The sequence below is a fragment of the Salminus brasiliensis genome, chromosome 13, assembly GCF_030463535.1.
Source record: "Salminus brasiliensis chromosome 13, fSalBra1.hap2, whole genome shotgun sequence".
NCBI lineage: Eukaryota > Metazoa > Chordata > Actinopteri > Characiformes > Bryconidae > Salminus > Salminus brasiliensis.
The window spans coordinates 6,877,798-6,897,033 of NC_132890.1; the positions used below are offsets into that span (position 1 = coordinate 6,877,798).

The following is a 19,236-nucleotide window of genomic DNA, read 5'->3' on the forward strand; positions in this document are numbered from 1 at the left end:
AATTGGCTTAGGGGTCAAAGGGTTAACAGAGGGAAGAAGATTGGCATTGGTATCGGATTGGTATCAGCCCATTGGTACCAGTGTCAGTATCAGGGATGTTTCACCATCGTAGGGATGTTTCACCATGAGTGCTTTTCTTTTTCTTTTTTTTTCAGCCCGCCTTCATTTATCCCTCACTAGACACATCTGATGACCTCACACCTGATTTGGAATAAACACAAGGAGACATGCATTTAATAAAGTATTCATACGCTGAAGCAACTTTGAAATAGAAGCTCTCAGAGAAAGCGAGAGAGTGAGAAAGGAGAGACATGCCGTAGGAGCGAGAGTTTGTTGATGAATCATTCAGCATCTCCATGCAACCAAAACCTGCAATCGCATGAGCATTGAGTCCGGGACTCAGACAGAGCTGATATTTTAATACCGTTTTTCAGCACTTAAGCCTTCGTAAATACTTATTAGATATAGCTGGTGTATATTTGAATTGCCTGACCTTTTGGGCAGCCCAGCTCTGCATGCAGTTAATATATATATATATATATATCCTGCGCTGCTCTCAGAGAAAGCAAGAGGAGACGTTAGAGCTGGGCGGTGTCCTGTAGGGTTTAGAGATGAGAGATTGGCTTGCGTCCTCTGATGTGCTTTAGCTGTGTGTTCACTCAGAGAGACCCACAGCATTCTCAACTTTATATCCACTCCTGTATTTCACAGAAAGGGCAAGCAGGGCAGTGTGACTCTGGGTCAGTGTGATAGAGGACGCAGACATACACACACGTATGGTAATCAGGATTGGCATAAAAACTCAAATTCTGTTTCTCTGTAATGCAGATTTTACTAGTACAAACTCTAATTTCAGATATTATATATATTAAATGTATTAGTAATGTGATCAGATCTGCAGATTAATAAAGCCATTCCAAAAAGTCCTATTGTCAGAACAACACATCCTTAATTGTTTAACAGTAAAATAGATTTGCAAACAAGTGTTCCTGGATTCTGATTTAGCAACCTTTCAGATTTTTTTTTTATTATTTAGATGACTCATTTAGGAAGCAGATATGCAAGTCAACCAGCCGGTTGACTTGCCCAGTTAGGGTAATTCTAGGCATTAACTAACTAGCACTACAGAACAATCGCTGTCTCTGCCCCTTCAAATACAGCCTTATATTCATATTATATTTGTCAGAGTAAAATGCAATGTGAATAGCTACCTAGCTAGATCGCTGTAGCTATAGCTATTCAAAGTACCGTGGGGTTCAAAGATTCAGTGAGGCTCTGCAATGACCGCTACGGCCGAAACTGTGCTCTCTCTGGCTCCGGCTGCTGATGGCAAGCAAGTCAAGTCAAGTGGGTTTTATTGTCATTTCAACTACATACAGAGTACACAGTGAAACGAAACACCGTTCCTCCAGGACCATGGTGCAACATAGACACAGTGCATAGAGAACACAAGTGCAACACAGTACAAGTGCAGACAGACAACACAACACAGTACAGACAGAGAATAATAAATAATTAGGGGTAGTGTGCAAATTATGCAGTGTGCATAATTGTCAGGTAGACAGAGAGAGAGAGAGAGAGAGAAAGAGAGAGAGAGTGAGTGTGAGTGTGTGTATGAAACAGAAAAACAAAACATCAGTTCAGAAGTTGAGTTGTGTTGAGGAGTCTGATGGCTTGGGGGAAGAAGCTATTGCAGAGTCTGGTCGTGTTGGACCGGATGCTGCGGTACCTTCTTCCTGATGGCAGGAGGGAGAACAGTCTGTGTGAAGGGTGGGTGGAGTCATCCACAATGCTGGTTGCTTTGCGGATGCAGCGGGCGGTGTAAATGTCCATGACGGAGGGGAGAGAGACTCCGATGATCCTTTCAGCTGTCCTCACAGCATGGTTAAATAGCATTTTTAGCATTTTTGCTTGACAGAATTAATTCATAAGTATGTGGATCTGGGGATTTTACAAGTCAGATTTACGGTGTAGACATCTGGATTTACAACTTTAACTAGTAAAAAATAACCTTGGCAGCTTGCCGAGCCCTGTCATCAATAGCCCGGTGCTCTAACCGCTGAGCCACCACTGCCCCTACTACTGTAGATATCTCTAACCTCTGGAGTTTTTATTAGTAATTATAGACGCGTAAGGAATGAGATCTGATACATGTAACATATGACTAGTCAAAATTACATTAAGGATATGTCATCCTGGTAAATTGACTATGTCAGAATGGCTTGGTAGATCTGATCTGATGAAATCTGATACAATTACTAGTAAAAATGTCATAGTTGATCTGAAAGGAGACTTCCTACTAGTAAAATAAACACATTACAGAGATCTTAATTTAGATTTTTTTTACTAGTAAAATTGAGTTGCAATTTTCACAGATAGCATTTTAGGCCAGAACACCGCCCCATACACGTGCACGTGCACTCGACTCCGGCCATCAGCTTGTGAATACACTGGCAACACCAGCATTTTCCCTCTAATGATGGGGAAACAGTGCGGTAAACTAATCATTTGGAACTGTCAGTGCAGAGATTCAATAAACAAGCATCTTAAGGGCTTTCAGCTGGGCTAAAGCTGTAGCTCTTATGCGTCCAGACAGCTCTGATCAGCAGAATGATGAATGGGAAGCGAATCAGGCCCTCAGTGTGCTAATGTTTACGGCCTGACAGGCGCATGCTCTATAGAAGGTTGGGTAAATATTTAGCAGAAGGGGCGAAGCGGAGCGCGAGAGAATGAAGGAGTGTGTTTGGAGGAGGGATGATTCATGTGCACAGATCTCCTCCACTCGCTTCATATTGTCTCTCTCTCTCGCTCTCTTGCTCTCTCTCTCTCGCTCTCTCTGTGCGTCCTCCTTTCTTTCTAATCACTCATTGGCTTCTCTCTTCTTTATGTTTGCAGTTCTTCATTGTCCTGCTGATTATTTTGCTGGCAGAGCTGATCTTGCTCATCCTCTTCTTCGTGTACTCGAATAAGGTAAGCGCTTTGACAAATCTCATGTCCCGCCAGGGGTTGCACAGTAATCAACATTCTCCTGAACAAGCTTTTAGATCTAAGCAAATAATCTGCGCTATATTCATCAAGGCCTCTCTCCGAAAGAACACATGCACACTCTTAAAAATGAAGGTGCCTTGATTTTTTTTTAGGGATGCCATAGAAGAAGACCTTCACATCAAGTTCTTTAGACCCTTCAGTGGTTATTCACCTTCACACATCTCCATCACAAAAGTGGGGCCTCATTCACAAATATCTCTCTAGGAATTATTTTCTTAATTTGTCCCAATTGTAACAAATCCCAGATAAGGAAAAAGGCAGCACTGTGTCAGAATCGTCCTGTAAAGTGCATAAGTGGTTTCTTCAATAAATGCTTGGTGAATGATCAGTGTCTGCCTGCTGCTCCAGTTGTCTGCTGGGCTCGCTCTAAGACAGCTGCCCCTTCCATCCAAATGAAAGGTCACAGGTTGCCCCACACAAAGGAGCCTGATCGTGGCCAGTTGGTGCCAAGTAATTGGTCTTAAGCTTATTCTTAGTGCACATCTCTATTTTATCCTACTGGTCCAGCCTCATCAGAGTCTTTCCCATGCCCTTTCCCACTCCAGCCTGAGGCTGCTGGAATGCACAGGACTGTACTATGTGACCTCTTGACATCCTCCAAGATCACTATCCATCAGCAGTGCGTGTGGGTTCCCCGTCCTCTTTTGATAAAGTCATAAGTGTCACTTAACCGATGCTGGAAACGTGCTCTGCTGAAGTGCATTAGCTTCAAGTTTTCTTTCTTTCAAGGCACTGAGACACGAGGAAAGAGTTGAATCTGCATGTGACCAGGTGACTAGGTGAGGGCAGTACCCACTTATAAAGAGGCTGGTTAGCTTAGCTGGTTAGCTTAGCTGGCATAACACTCTTTTAACCACCAAACATGTTTGAAGCTCATGTTTAAAACTCCACTTATGAATGTTATATAAATAATCTGTGGCTACACTATATGTCCAAATGTTTGTGGACACCCCTTATAATGAATGTGTCAGGTACTAGACAGCATGTCTAGTCCCCGTAGAGAAGCATTGCCAATAGGTAAAGGTGCACGTATTTGTCACTGTACTATGTACAGCAAAATGTGTCCTCCACATTTAACCCATCTGTGGTTGTGAACACACACACACACTGCCCAAGTGAACTAGGGGCTGTAAGTACACACACACACACACACACACACACACACACACACACACACACACACACACACCACTAGCGCCCAGGGAGCAGAGAGGGGCCCAACAGTGGCAGCTTGCTGAGCCTGGGAATTGAACCCACAACCCTGTTATCAACAGCCTGGCACTCTAACCGCTGAGCCACCACTGCCCCTTAGAATAGGACTCTCTGGAACAGATAAGAATGACCCTAACGCCAGGCCTGGGCTAGAGGGGTATAAAGCCCCCCAGTATTGAGCTGAAGAGTGAGCTCTTTAGAACCACTCATTCTTTCGCTAATGCCTGTAAGAAAGGCAGACTGCAAGGCTAGGTGCTTGATTTGAAACACCTGTGGCAATGGGACTGAATTAAACACCTGAATCCAATGCTTAAGAGGTGCGTCCCAATACTTTCGTCCCTATATTGTTTGGAAGTTAGCAATTGTCATGTAGTGTTCAATGTAATAATTGCAAAATGTACAGACTTTTTAATTGAGAGCCCATGGAACAACAACTGACAGCTGACGACCGACAATCCCATCCGTCAGTAAAGAGCTGTTTAAGCAATATTAGCAATCAGCTACTGAAAATCACCTTCGCTAACTAAATTTTCCTATCGATCAGGCTCTACTAAAGACTTTCTGGGAGGTTAACATTGCCTACGCCGCCTGCCTGACTCTCTCCGCGAAAGCTAAAGTAATTCACTTACCCACAATCCATTTAGAGATGGGGATCTGTGTGTCTCTGAGGCATGCTCTGTCAGCGGGAAATACTGTACGCCCCACAGCCTTATCTTAGCTTATAAGTCACTCTCGGCTTCAGGCCGCAACCAGGCTGTGCGCTGCTGCGTTTCAGCAAACAACACTTGTTTTTCAAGCTTGAGCTTTCCTTACACCTGATAAAAGTCAATGTTTCAGGTGCGTATTTCTTTCTCCCTTTGTGCTTTCATGTGTCTATCTTTCTTACTGTCTCTAGCACCGCGCACTAGGGGTGTCACGGATCACGGTTCAGATTCTATCATTTTTGGATCAGCTAAAAAAAGGGAGGCATATGTGCGCTTTCCAGGGACACACCAGAGTGATGTCGCTTCACATGTGTGGCCATGCTCGATGTATTGCCATAGTCATAGTCAAAACTCCAAAACGGTATTAAAAAGGATTCATCCTGCTTTTGTTGGAGTAACTGTCTCTACTGTGCAGGGAAGAAGGCTTCTCCCCAACTCATCCCAAAAATACTGTATGGAGCACCATCAATCATTCCAGAGCACACAGTTCTTCCACTGCTCCACAGCTCAGTGCTGGGGGGCTTTATACCCCTCAAGCCCACACCTGACTTGGTGCCAATAGGTTCATGTTTTTCTGCTCTAGAGAGTCCTATTCTATTGGCAGTAGTTCTCTACCACTAGGCACCAGACAGCAACTTAAAGTAGCTAAATGTATTTTTTAGAAGGGGTGTCCACAAACATTTGGACATATAGTGTATTTAAAAAGACTTTACTGTGCCTCTTTCACAAGGGATGATCATTTTACACATTCAACTCATGACATGCTTTCTAGTGGAGCCCACAACGAAATCCAGTCAGCAGCCGTACGCGAGGTCTGTGTTTAACCACTAGCGCCATCTGCAGGGTCCTTTGATAAACAGGCAAACTTATGGGGAAAATATGGGTAGTATGTGTTAACTAAACAGCTCTAATGGCTGATCAGTCCTTCCATCTATAGTCATATGGCTTTCTCATGGCACAATGTCTACAGACCATAACAGTTATATCCACATCATCAGTTTGCATTACATTATTTTGGTTAAACTGGCAATTAAAGCAGCATTATGCAAGATATGACATTTCTTGGTTCTGGGCTTGCTTCAGCTCTCCTCATTGCTGGGAGGTGGAATTTGTGCTTTTACACATTTTACAAGCTGAGAGATAAAGAACCGTCACTGAAAGTGAAAGAAGCATGTGGACGGAGGCGGTAGAGGAATACTACAGGATTTTAATCTAATATGACTCAGGTTAGGCAGCGTAACGCAATTACGCAAAGTTACATAAAACAGTTAGCAGCATGCCAAGCCCAGAATAGCAACAATAGCGGCACTGTTCCTTCTGTCACTGGTCTGTGGAGAATCAACAATGCTTTTTAAGCTGTTATTATAAAGGTAAAAATTATTCATACTGCTGCTTTAATACACTGTTTATGCATTTTAAACCATGGGGAACAATCCATTCGGATCACAGATCAACTATGGTCCGTTACACGCATGGTAAAGTGTGTGTGTGTGTGTGTGTGTGTGTGTGTGTGTATATATATATATATATATATATATATATATATATATATATATATATATATATATGCTTCAGGCATACATCACAGTTAGATCCAGAGCATGACTATTCATCTTTTTCTCTCCACATAATGAAAGATAAAGTGATTACCATGTATCTCTCTTTATTAGCCTTTAAATGCCACTCAGCTGTCTGCCAGCCAAGAGCAGAGTGGGTCTAGCTAATCACTCGTGTCGTTCACCGAGATGCAGTAGCACTCTGCCCTGTGTAACCCAGCATGATCAGACAGATATGATGACCAGAGAAGGTCAGAGCGGAGCAGAGTAGAGTGGAGATGAGCTCGGAGAGATTTGTATCCATCAGGCAGAGCTGCGCAGCCTTTCATTCCTCGCCCGTCCTCTTCAGAGCTCCGGTTCGGGGCCTCTCTGAGTCAGCCATCAGAGGAATCTTTAATTTAGCCACTCATTTGATCTCCAAATCACAAGGCATTCATTATCACGACTGAGGAAAAGATAAACTGGCAGCGTATAAAAGGGCCATCAACAGAAAGCATTGATGCCACCTTCCACACTTCAAACCAAGGTGGTGATTACTTAATTATGGATGCCTTGGTTCGCACTCTCAGCACACCAGGACTGGGAGAAGATGAGCTAGAGGCAACAACACGGCTGACAATCACGATCCCTTCTTATACGCCACTATCACAGATGTTCTCCTTCTCCTCAGTGATGTTCGTCTTGCCCGCAGGTGTATTGGAGAGGTACAGTCAATCTCCTACCTCACCGAACACGCCCGCGGTGGATTAAAGTGTTGCCCACTACACACACACACACACACACATAACCATGCACACACAGAGCCACGCTCTGGCCCTGTAGTGACCTGCCATCTGACTGCAGCAGATGGTGGAGGCCAGGCACCAGATTAGAGCATCCGTCTTTACGCCTATGACCTCATTCCAGCGTGCGTGGCGCAGGACCCCGGCCAAATGAAGCCATATTAGCTGATTTGAGGAAAGCACGCTAGCGCGGCGCTTTCTGCAGGGGGCTCGCAGACAGATGAGGGGTATTACCAGAGTAGCGCTCCTACGGCTCTTAGGACAGAGTGGCAGCCCAGTAATGGAGCGCAGTGGCCGGTGCTGTTTAGACACTAATGGAATGCCATTAACGCTGTGGAAGCAGTGGAATTTCGGAAAATGTAGCCTAGCCAGCATGTACACACACACAGTGTTATGTACACATTTAATAAGGCCTCGGTAGTGGTGATCGTACACCATATGGACAAAAGTATTGGGACATCTGCAAATGTATTGTTTCTTCTCAAATCAAAGGCATTTAAAAAGAGTCTATCCTGCTATTGTTGGAGTAACTGTCTCTACTGTCCAGGGAAGAAGGCTTTCTACTAGATTTTTGGAGGTGCATTGCTGTGAGGATTTGATTGCATTCAGAAACAAGAGTGTTAGTGCTATCCCAAAAGTATTGGATGGAGCACCAACCATCATTCCAGAGAACACAGCTCGGTGCTGGGGGGGCTTTACATCCCTCTAGCTCATGTCTGGCTTTAGGCATTGTCTCAGTTGGCTCATGTCTCAGAGTCACGTCCGATCTTGCGCTGAGATGCTATGGAAAGGACGAGCTCTACAGCATCATACTGCATCATCCTAAAGATATTAATAGAAAAATCGAGAAACATGGAATTTGACCTGCTGACACATTCTTGACATGTGCTTCAGTGGTGCTATTCGGCTATTTAAGCTCTGGCCAGCAGGGGTGGGGTGGGGTGTGCACTTGCTGCTCAACCCCAAACACAGCGCTCAACTCGCTGCCTGGATCAGATGTAGGCAATTTCCAACATCTCTAAAAGTTAGCGCTTGTTTTTGTCCACCCCACCCCACCTCATCATCCCCATCTCCCCAACTTGTCCCAAAAGTACCAACCATCAAAACAAGTTAGCGATGCTGTCCAGGCAGAACCTTTTTGACCTTTATGTAGTTGGACGCCCATTGCTTACTGTTAATGCGCTACAGTGCTCGCCAGCAGTGGACTGGTGTACTTACTCATACTGTATGTTGTCACTTCAGACCCCGTAACTGGGGTAGAATCTCTGTAATGTGAAACCTCTCATAGCCGACAGCTTTATTAGTTTACACTTGTGCAAACTCAGTGCCGTTCATCATTCCGATCTACGCAGACGCCACTAAGTGCGCAGCTCGGAGGAGATTTCCGAAAGATTACTGCCGGAGCTCTCTCGGGACTTTCACGCTCTTGTCTGTGTGTTTGTTTTTGTCAGAATGCACTGAAAATAAACACAGCTACTCGACTCAAAGACCAACAGCATCATCCCGAGCCAATTTGGACGGCGGTTTGCCTCATGCTATCCAAATATCTGCAGAAATGTCATTTGTCATTAGCACTGTATTTAATAGAGTGCAGTTAGTGCAGTGTGGTCAGATGAGGGACTGACTGGGGCTCGGTAGAACACACAGGATGTGTGGCCTTTGGCTAACAGCATGGACACACTCTGCAAATAGAAATTGCAGCCCGTAGACCTGCCGGATGCAGGGTGCACTGATGTGAATGCAAATCGGTGGGAGGCCGAGGGAAAGGAGAGAGAAATCAGAAGAATTCTTTCCAGCTCTTAATGCCTGTAATTCAACCAAGGCCTTTGATTTGGCCTCTGATTGCATGGGGGCTACGTTCAAGACTCCACACTCCGCTCCTGTGAGGTTCTTCCACACTTCTTTGTGAGAAATGATTTCAAACCATATGCAGCTCAGTCTGAAAGGCATGGACATTCTGTTTATTTCAATTTTCTTTGGAAAATTGGATGTACAGGACATTCATTTCTCCTTACCCCCCTTTACCTCAGTGTAGACGGAACTGATGGGAAGATCTCACAGTCCAAATTCCTGTCTTTCTCTCTTACCTCCTCTCCGCACGCTCTCCAAACACTGGCCGTTTTCAGTGATTCTGCAGAGAAATCAGACACACACTCAGACACTGTCAGGGTTTCAGTGACACAATTTTACAACCCCCAAAGGCGCTTTAATAAAAACCATTGGAAACAGCGTCAGTCTATCTCCACTCAATCTATATTTATCTTTATTTTGTTCAATCCCAGCACAAGTTGAGAAGACTACTTGATATTTTAGGGCGTTTTGACCATAGCAGGGGTTTTGGGTTTTTTTTTTTCAGACCTGAGAGCGCTTGCTCTGAGAGTTCGCTACATTTGGTCAAGTGTGAAAGCTGTTTTCAAGCCCAGGAGTGGCCCAGAGAACCAATCTCTTAGCGCCTCCTAAAATTGGTGGTCTGGGGTTCGCCTCAAGCGGAACCGTATAAGGTCCTTTGAGGAAACTTTTCTTGAAGGCCCCTGAAAGCAATCGAACAGGGGTGCTCAAACTTTTGCATGCCAGTGGATGTAAATGACCTCGGTTCTGATTGGCTGTCCGGTAGTACAGAGTAGTACAGACACCCTTTATAACTTAAATAGTCAGATCTTTGCTTTGCTTTCCATACACTAAATTGACAAAAGTATGGGGACACCTTCTCATTCATTGTTTCTTCCAAAATCTTAGGTATTCGTCTTGCTTTTGTTGGAGTACCTGTCTCTATTGTCCAGTGAGAGCTTTCTACTAGATTTTGGAGGAGCATTGCTGTGAGGATTTGATTGCATTCAGTGACAAGACATTAGAGTGGTCAGGATGTTGGATGATCACCATCACATCTCATCCCCAACTCATCCTAATTGGGATGAAGCACCAATCTTCATTCCAGAAAAGTCACTGCTCCACAGCTCTATGCTGTTGGGGGCTTTATACCCCTCTAGCCAACACCTGGCATTAGGTATGGTGCCCATAGGTTCATGTTTATAAGCTCCAGAGAGCTTATTCTATTCTATTGGCAGTAATTCTCTGTGTGTGCTGTCAGCAGTGGGTGCAACCTAGCTCAATTTGTCATACACTTTTGCAATATTTAAAAACCACATCATCACTTTTATTAAAAAAAAGGATGGAATGCTAAACTTTCTTTGATGTGGCCCTTTAACGTTACTTTCAAAGACATTATTCAGCAACTTCTATAAGTTTAAATGTTATATAAATTATTCTTAATCTGCTATTAATGATTAAAGTTGTGCGTAAGTTATAACAGCGAGGAGCTGAAGTTAGGGCAGACAGGTCCTCCGGGTCCTTCAGATCCTTAGGGTTTGAATTAAGCCTCTAATTAGAGACGAATGATCTTCCACATTATTCAGCGCTGGCAGGTGTGATGACTCTACAATTTCTCTTACAGAAAATTAGATGGACGCCCCGCAGCAGGTTCACGGGTCAGGGCTGTAACACGGCACACTGTCCAAACACCACTCAACACACAGGCACATCTGCTAACCTGCAAGTGTCCAACCAACCCTACCGAGACGAATGCGAGAGAAAATAAATAAACGCGTGACAATTGCGAGCAGGTGTCGGCGGCAGCTCGCATGCTTGAGTTATCTGGGCTTGATTTGCACTGTGTTTGACTTCGGCCCCGGCGGGACACATTTTATTTAAACATTAGTGATCTATGCGTTCATTCAGGGCAGCTCTGAGCTGTGAAACGCACATCGCTGGACGAGAGCCGCATTGTTCTCCCCCCAAAGGGAAGCTACAGGAACGGCCTACCAGTCTTCTGCTATTGTAATAGACCTGAATGGTTTTATATATGGGCCAGCATTTCACACAGACAGGCCCTGTCCTCCCATTCACAGTAGTGGTACTGTAACCTGTAAAATGGGCTAATTCAATTTGTGCATAATAATTAATATTATTAATACTAATTATACATTTTAGAATCTGGACGCGTTTTTAGAAAACCTCAGACGCAGTGTTCCATACACTAAATGGACAAAAGTATGGGGACATCTTCTCATGCATTGTTTCTTCCAAAATCAGGAGTATTTGTCTTGCTTTTGTTGGAGTACCTGTCTCTATTGTTCAGTGAGGGCTTTCTACTAGATTTTGGAGGAGCATTGCTGTGAGGATTTGATTGCATTCAAGGACAAGACATTAGAGTGGTCAGGATGTTGGATGAGGTTGTGGGTTTGATTCCCAGGCTCGGCAAGCTGCCACTGTTGGGCCCTTGAGCAAGGCCCTTTACCCTCTCTGCTCCCCGGGCGCTGGAGTTGGCTGCCCACCGCTCTGGGTGTGTGTGTACTCACTGCCCCTAGTTCACTAGTGTGTGTGTGTGTTCACTACCACAAATGGGTTAAATGCGGAGGACACATTTCACTGTACAGAACACTGTACAGTGACAAATACGTGCACCTTTACCACCTCATCCCCGACTCATCCCAATTGGAATGAAGCACCAATATAGGTCAGCATTTCACACAGACAGGCCTCCCTGTCCTCCCATTCACAGTAGTGGCACTGTAGCCTGTAAAATGGGCTAATTCAATTTGTGCATAATAATGAAGTTTCTAATTATACATTTTAGAATCGGGACGCTTCAGAGGCAGTGTTAGTGAAGCGTTTCGGCCCACATGTGGCGGCCCTTAATAATGCAGATCTGTCGCTCCACTGTGGTTCAGTTCACCCAAGAAAAAGGGAGAGAAAAGCTCGGTTGATGTCAGCATGTTTTTTTTGTTTATTTTGTTTTTTGAGATATGATGCCGTAAGTGTAATCTTCATGGGTCCCAAGCCAAAAGTAAGTGGGTCATATTGGAGCAGTGCGCACCGGGGTAATTGGGACGCCTCTCTTCAGCCGTGAAGGAGAAGTCATTACCATGCATTTTAGGCCAGTAACACATTTCAGCCGGGCAGCAAGAGGGGTTATGGCATTTCTGTGATAAATATCAGCAGAGAGAAGCTTTGTGTGTGTCTGTGTGTGTGCTCTTCTGTTCTGATACTCTCTCTGTGTGTATAATGAGCCTGAGGAATATCTGAGAGCCGAGGTTTTGAGATGCTTCTGCGCCGCAGATTGATGATGCGTCTCCATCTCTCATTTTTCTCTCTCCTCCGCGACGAAGCCGGTTCCACCGAGCTTGTGGGGTTCTGGGGAGCCCATACGCGGCACACAAACACGTTGGAAATATCAGCCATCTTAATGAGCATAGTTCCTCCTCTCAGACAGACACACGTCTTGAGTCATTAGCCTTCGCTATTATTGTTAGCTTGCTGCAGCATTGTTAACCCCTTAAGGTCTTCAGATCTCAGCTCTGTTACACCCAAAAGATCATTATTCTGTAACTGCAGTCACTACATGGCAAACGAGCTGACTTGACAGAAGTACTGGATGGAGCAATATCCATCATTTCAGAGAACACAGTTCTTCCACTGCTCCACAGCTCAAAGCTGGGGGAGTAAATACCCCTCTAGCCCATGCCTGGCATTAGGCAGCATGGTGCCAATAGGTTCATGTTTATCTGCTGCAGAGAGTCCTATTCTATTGGCAGTACTTTGCTGCCAGGACTAGGCAAGCTGTGTGTGTGTGAATTTGCACATCTGTGTCAGCAAAGTGTGCAACTTAAAGTAGCTGAATGCATCCATTAGAAGGGGTGTCCACAAACATTTGGACATATAGTGTATGTACATCCTCCCAAACAAAACATATCTTCCCACCTTCAGGCATACAATTCGTATTAATATTATCCAATTTTATTCACAATAAAAATGTGACGGGGTGGTAAAATTCATCCTAACAAGCCAGCAGTTCTTTGTGTGGTGAAGTTCCTGGGTTAGCAAACATGCCAACCAATTTGAATTATTATTTCTTTGCAGTAATAGTGTAAAAGTGACCATTTAAAATGATTTTTATTTAGTTTGCGTGACGGGGTGGTTGGGTTGAGCTTGGAGAACCTTGTTTAACATGAAAGAGCAAATGACTAAATTCAAATATTCATTTTAGATAATATATTTTTGACAAAAGTAAGCGTGACGGGGTGGTAAGACACACTGAGGAATGCAGACAAATCATAAAATTTTTACAAGAAATTAGGGTTTATTGTAATAATTGTAGCCACATGTACAATTTTGAAAAAAGGAAGGTTTTATTAAAGAAAATAAATATTTGGTGATATTTAGATGCAGATGTCATGTTGGTCAATATGGACGTGTGGACTTGACCATGTGCTTATGACAAATGATGAAAAATTTTATGTTAGTCTTTAATAAATAATATTTGTTAATTTATTATAAATATATTAACAACAATGCTTTTTAATTTAATAGCTTTAAGCTTTGGAAACACTTTGGCAGTTTTATTGGGCTTAATGCATCTCACTTTGTGGACACAAGGACACCCGCTTTGTAGAATGACTCGGGTACAGTCGTTCCTGCTATTGTAAAATGAGCATATAAAGGTCTCAGCGGGCATCAGGAGCATTGTTACTGTTTTATTTCAAATGCTGCGCAGGTTTTTTTTTTGGGATCTTCATCATTTCAAATTGATTCTTCATCCGAAAACGAAGCATTTCTAATGCCTGGAATTAATAGGGACGTTAAAGATGTAAGGACGGATTAAAGCTGCTGGCATGTCTAATTCACAGCTCAGTCCAGGAGCCTATCTCCAAGAGAATCTTCTAAAGGCATTCATTTGAAGTTATGTCGCTTCCCTTGAAATAACTCTACCAAGGCTGGCACTTTTACACTGCCATTTCCTACTGTAATCATCCCCCATCTCCAAGCTAAGTGCCTTCCATCCTCCTCGGTAGTTTAAAAGCTGTAAGGCAGCGACCATCAAACAGCTAATGTATAGGCCTGTATCTCATTAGGACTTCTGATTAAATATTTATCTCCCATGATCATGTCATGGCACCCAGTCAAGTTAGAGGCGATCCCGATGCCAGAGGAAACACATATGATAGTAATCATACATTCCCTGTCTGTTCCTTCCCCAACGCTTGTGCCCCACTTTAGAGCTTCGTGCTGGCTGAGCCGATCCATCACTTGCTAGGCTAATAACATTAATTGAATATAGTGGTCAAGAGGGGCAACAGATTACGGAGAAGTATTGGAGTGAGGAAGCCAAAGTTTTTCACCACTATGATTTCTGTATTGTATATTGTATCTCTTCCCAAGTCCAAATATCTTCTCTGCCTGTCAGACATCTTTCCTCTGTAGTGCTAATAGTTGATTGATTGGTAGCGGTTTCATCCAAGCCTTCTTGCTCTTCTCAGGTCAGTGAAAACGCCAAGAAGGACCTGAAAGATGGCCTGGCTCTCTACTACTCGGACAACAACATTGGCCTGAGGAACGCCTGGAACATCATTCAAGCTGAGGTGCATTTCCACAGTACATTATCTCTCCAATCAGATCAATTATATTTGGGGGAAATGGGACAATTGGGCACTACTGTTCTGCATTCATTCTTTCAGCTCGGTCAGATGGATAGCATAGTGGATAACACCACCTACCCACACTCTGTAGTGTATAAAGTGGTATGTTATGTTATTACCTGTCATTGTAAGTGGATTACACACACTGCACTTAACACACTATATAAAACACAAAGTATAGGCCACAGCAAGTCGCGAATAATCCCTATAATTTTAATTATATATTTTTTTTACCTCGTTATTATACAAGCCTGACCAATCTGAAATTCGATATCATGGAAAAAGCCTTAAATGTAGAAATATCAAACCTTACAGCTCCGTATTTTTATAGCAAATGATCGACTACCAAATAAAACACTTTCTTAAACACTCTATAGAAGTAGTGGTGGACTTCATGCCTCCTCTGCTCTGTCAGCTTTCCTTCTTTTCTCCTCCATTAATTTGTTCTAACGTTCCCCTCTGTCCTGTCTCTCTGCATGGTGCAGTGGAAATGCTGTGGTGTGACTGGTTACACAGACTGGCATGAGGCTCTTAAGGAAAAGGTGGTACCGGACCGCTGCTGCCAGGAGCACTATCAGGACTGCGGCCGCAACGTCACCAATGAGTTCTGGAAACGGGTGAGTGGACCCAGCTGGCAGGACACTGGGGTGCTTGAGCTAATGTGGGTGTTAGACATGGACTGTTTGTTGTGCTGCACACCATAGAGCCGCTGTTTTGGGGGGGTGGGGCGCTCTAATAATGACCATCATCCACTGTTATCTAATGTTGTGTTAAATGGGAGAGTTAGTACAGTGTAATACCATAAGGCAGGAGTCACCAGTTCACCATTAGGCAGCAGGTGAATAGTCAGTTCAGGAAAAATGGCCAAGCATCAGAATCTGAGCCACTTTGATGATAGCCAAATTGTGATGGCTCGACAAAACAGCCGGCCTAGTGGGTTGTTCCCAGGACTGCAGTGTTCGGTACCTATCAAGCGAGCTTCAAGGAAGGACAACTAGTGAACCAGGGACAGGGTCATGGGCACCCTAGGCTCACTGATGCATTCATGGAGGCCCCACCTCCCCAACTAACTAAGACCTAAAGGATATGTGGCTAATATCTTGGTTTTAGCCACTTGTGGAGATCAGAGCTTGGGCTTGGGATGGATACCCACCATATCAGACAGCAGACAGATTTGGTTGAGGTTGCAATGGGTGGGGTAAGCTCTGTGAAGAAATCTGGAATAAATGCTAGGTACAAAAAGGGTGACAGGGCCTCACCCCCAGACTGTTCTTCTGCGTTCAGTAGAAGGGGAAGGAATTTGACTGGAGTTCACTGAGATGCACTGTGGAAGCAGCTTGCACCCAGAATCTTAATCAAGTGCTATCAAGTGTTTGAGGCTCTGCACTGCGAGATTACAGTTCATCTGATGTTTCCACAGCTTCTCGCTGAAGGATCAACAGTAGCTTTGGCTTTTTCGTCTTGTTTGAAAAAGCTGACGTCGGAAGGGGTTAAGATGGGATGAACCCACCAGCACAGCATTTAGATGAGACCAGCTTCGTGTTGGTTTGACGACAAGTCCTATAGCCTGCAGTGCCATCAGTGATTTATTCGCGCATTTGCATTTACACCTCGGCCTGCGATAGTCATGGAAAGGGCAAGGTTCTTTCAATCCTCGCTGGCCTTGAGAAGCTCTAAATAATGAATGAAGTTACATGCAGAGATTTGGAAAACTCTTCTTTCAAGTTGAGATGAGAAGCTGTAGGCAGTAACTGGTTTTTTATGTTTCCTACCAGACAGTAATGTTTGCGTGTGTGTTTGCCGATATTTCTGGATACCACACACTGACTCTCTTTCTTCTGGGACTTGACTGCCTTGCAAATGAACTCTGTGTACACGGTGTCTAGCGTGAGCCACTCGAGTAAAAGCTGTGTTTTCCTCTCCTATTGTTTGTCCCTGTCCATCATGAGCCAGTGTGTCATATCACACAGTCATTCTGTATTCATGCTGTATCTCAGCTGCAGTGGTCTGACGCCACAGTTACTCGCAGTCAGCTAAGATTGAATAGAGTCTACAGGGCTCTCTTAGCAGCCTCTTCTTATTCTCAGCCCTCAGCCAAGGACCTCTGTATTCAGCTGTTAGATACCCCTGGGGGATACAGCTCTTTCTGAGCCAAAGGTAAAATGAGAAAATACAGTATTTGCTGCACATGCACATAATTAGTCTGGTAGGTGACGATATACGGAAGGTCATGATGCGTCTTTTGTGAGTTAAGTGTTTTACGCGATGTAAATAAGCACCTTTTGACTCGCGGGTCAGTGACTGTAGTGGCTGTTTGTTCGGGCTCATATTTTCTGTTGTGTTCTTTTATACTACGTTGCTTATTCTATGCGACGGCCAGCCTTCTGCTTTTTGTGTGCTTTTCATTTTTTACAGACAGACAGAGCATTTTTTTAAACGAACGTCTTCATTTTTGCCCATTACTGAGCCTCTATGAGCCTCTCAGTTCAGTACACACAGGTATTGAGCAGTACAATCAAACGCCTGCAGAAAATTAATATCCAATATCGCCTGAACTGTAGTAAAAATGAAACAAGCAAACCCACAGTGAAGACAGACAGATTCCCCTCCTCTAAAAAAACAGCTTGAAAAATAGAGATGAGTACTGCCAATAGAATAGGACTCTCTGAAGCTGATAAACATTACCCTAATGGCATGATTTCTAATGCCAGGCGTGGGCTAGAGGGGTATAAAGCCCCCAGCATTGAGCTGTGGAGCAGTAGAACTGACTGTGTTCTCTGGAAAGATTGGTTGGTGCTCCTTCCAGTACTTTTGGGATGGGTTGGGAAGTTGAAGGGATGAAGAGGGGTGGTGATCATCCAACGTCCTGGCCTTACTAACACAACAACACTTGTTATAACGTGTTATAAGCACCTAAGGCTCCCACCTCACAATGTACAGGACTTATGTTCTGGTGCCAGAGACCACAGAACGTCTCTTGTGGAGCGCTTGCCTCGAGTGGTCAGGTCTGTTGTGGTGGCACAAGGGGGACCTACTTAGTATTTAAGAGGTGGTTCTAATGTTATGGCTGTTCACTGTGTTTATTAATGTCATATTTTCTACATAAATCATAAATCAGATATTTGGCTAAAACTATGTCATGCACTGCAGAATGTCTCAAAAGACTGAACAGGATTTGGCCAGTGTTCTGTAAAACATGTCTGCCCTGGCAACAGTTGCTATGCAAGAATGCATTGGTTTGTCCCAAAAATAACACCATGTTTGTTTGTTTGTTTGTTTGTTTTTTCGGCAGGGTTGCTTTGAGAAGGTGGAAGAGTGGCTGGATGATAACAAGCACCTGCTCGGCACTATTGGCATGTGCATCTTGGTTGTCCAGGTAATGTGTGTGTGGGTGTGTGTGTGTGTGTTGGGCAACGTTCCTCCATATTCGAGGTTGGAGGTAATGAGCTTTGCTTGTTGCCCGCTGTCTAACGCTGCTGTGCTGAAATATTGACGTCTGTTTGAGCAGCAGTAGCACAGTCAGCTGAAAATAGTGAGTGTGTTAGTGTGTGTGTGTGTGTGTATGATTGTGTGCTGGTCCCCAGAGTGTGGATAGTCTTGGGCAGGTTTTCCTATTCATGCTATGGGGGCATTAGCTGTTTCCAAGTGTGTATGTGAATCATATGAAAGCTCTCATTAGAAGCTGATAGAGTAGATAGATAGTGTCTCTGGACACTGCTCTTAGGCAAACATCTGCCTAGATCCTTCTCTTCAGAGAGCACCACCTGCCTGAGACTCCGTAATGACGTCTTGACGTGATCTACAAACCGGCGCTCCGCTGACGGCTCAGCGCTAGTCCACTAGTGACTTCAGCTCTAGACTTCTGTAGGTTGAATAGCATGAATGGAGCGCTGCATCTCAGCAACAGCTGACCTTCAAAAAAACAGCCTTTCTGTATTGAGCAGAACATTAGAGTAAATATTTCATTGTTGGCGTATTTCTCCAGAATCGCAAGGACTTATAACCTGCAGTGCTGCTCATATTTATGCCACAGAAGCTCAGTATTGGAATTTTGATCAAATATATGAAAAAATAACCCCCAAACAAACAAAGCCTACATCCTATTCAGGCAATGAAAACCCAGCCTCCCGCTCTGCTGCCTGTTTAAGATAATGGCTGTGGGAAGCAGACTGCAGACTCTGTTTGATGTGAGCATCCAGGTCGGCCTGAAATGGAAACTTCAAAGAGGCTGCGTATTTACAGTGCATCTTAATTTACCTCATTGACATAATGTTTCTATGCAGCACACATTACTTCATCTGAGGACAGAGAGATAGCTCGCCTTGCCCTCAAACCACCAATGTGAGGGAAGGCCAATTTCCCCCAGTCCCAGTGAGATAAGGAGTGATTGTAAAGCTGTGTGGTATTGCTCTGTTTGCCTCCCAAAATTCCCTGCGTCTCATTGCTCTCATAAGAAAGCCTG

At 44.1% G+C, this 19,236-nt stretch overlaps 1 protein-coding gene across 5 annotated transcripts in view; it reads left to right on the top strand.

The window, feature by feature from the left end:
• Window positions 1–19,236, top strand: part of tspan9a (tetraspanin 9a) — a 255,945-nt gene that overhangs the window by 229,729 nt on the left and 6,980 nt on the right. For all 5 annotated transcript variants that reach the window (XM_072695443.1, XM_072695444.1, XM_072695445.1 and 2 more), the window contains 4 exons: window positions 2,896–2,970; window positions 14,616–14,717; window positions 15,260–15,391; window positions 18,067–18,150. In XM_072695443.1, the coding sequence (XP_072551544.1) occupies window positions 2,896–2,970; window positions 14,616–14,717; window positions 15,260–15,391; window positions 18,067–18,150 (393 nt within the window). The remainder of the gene's footprint in view (window positions 1–2,895; window positions 2,971–14,615; window positions 14,718–15,259; window positions 15,392–18,066; window positions 18,151–19,236) is intronic.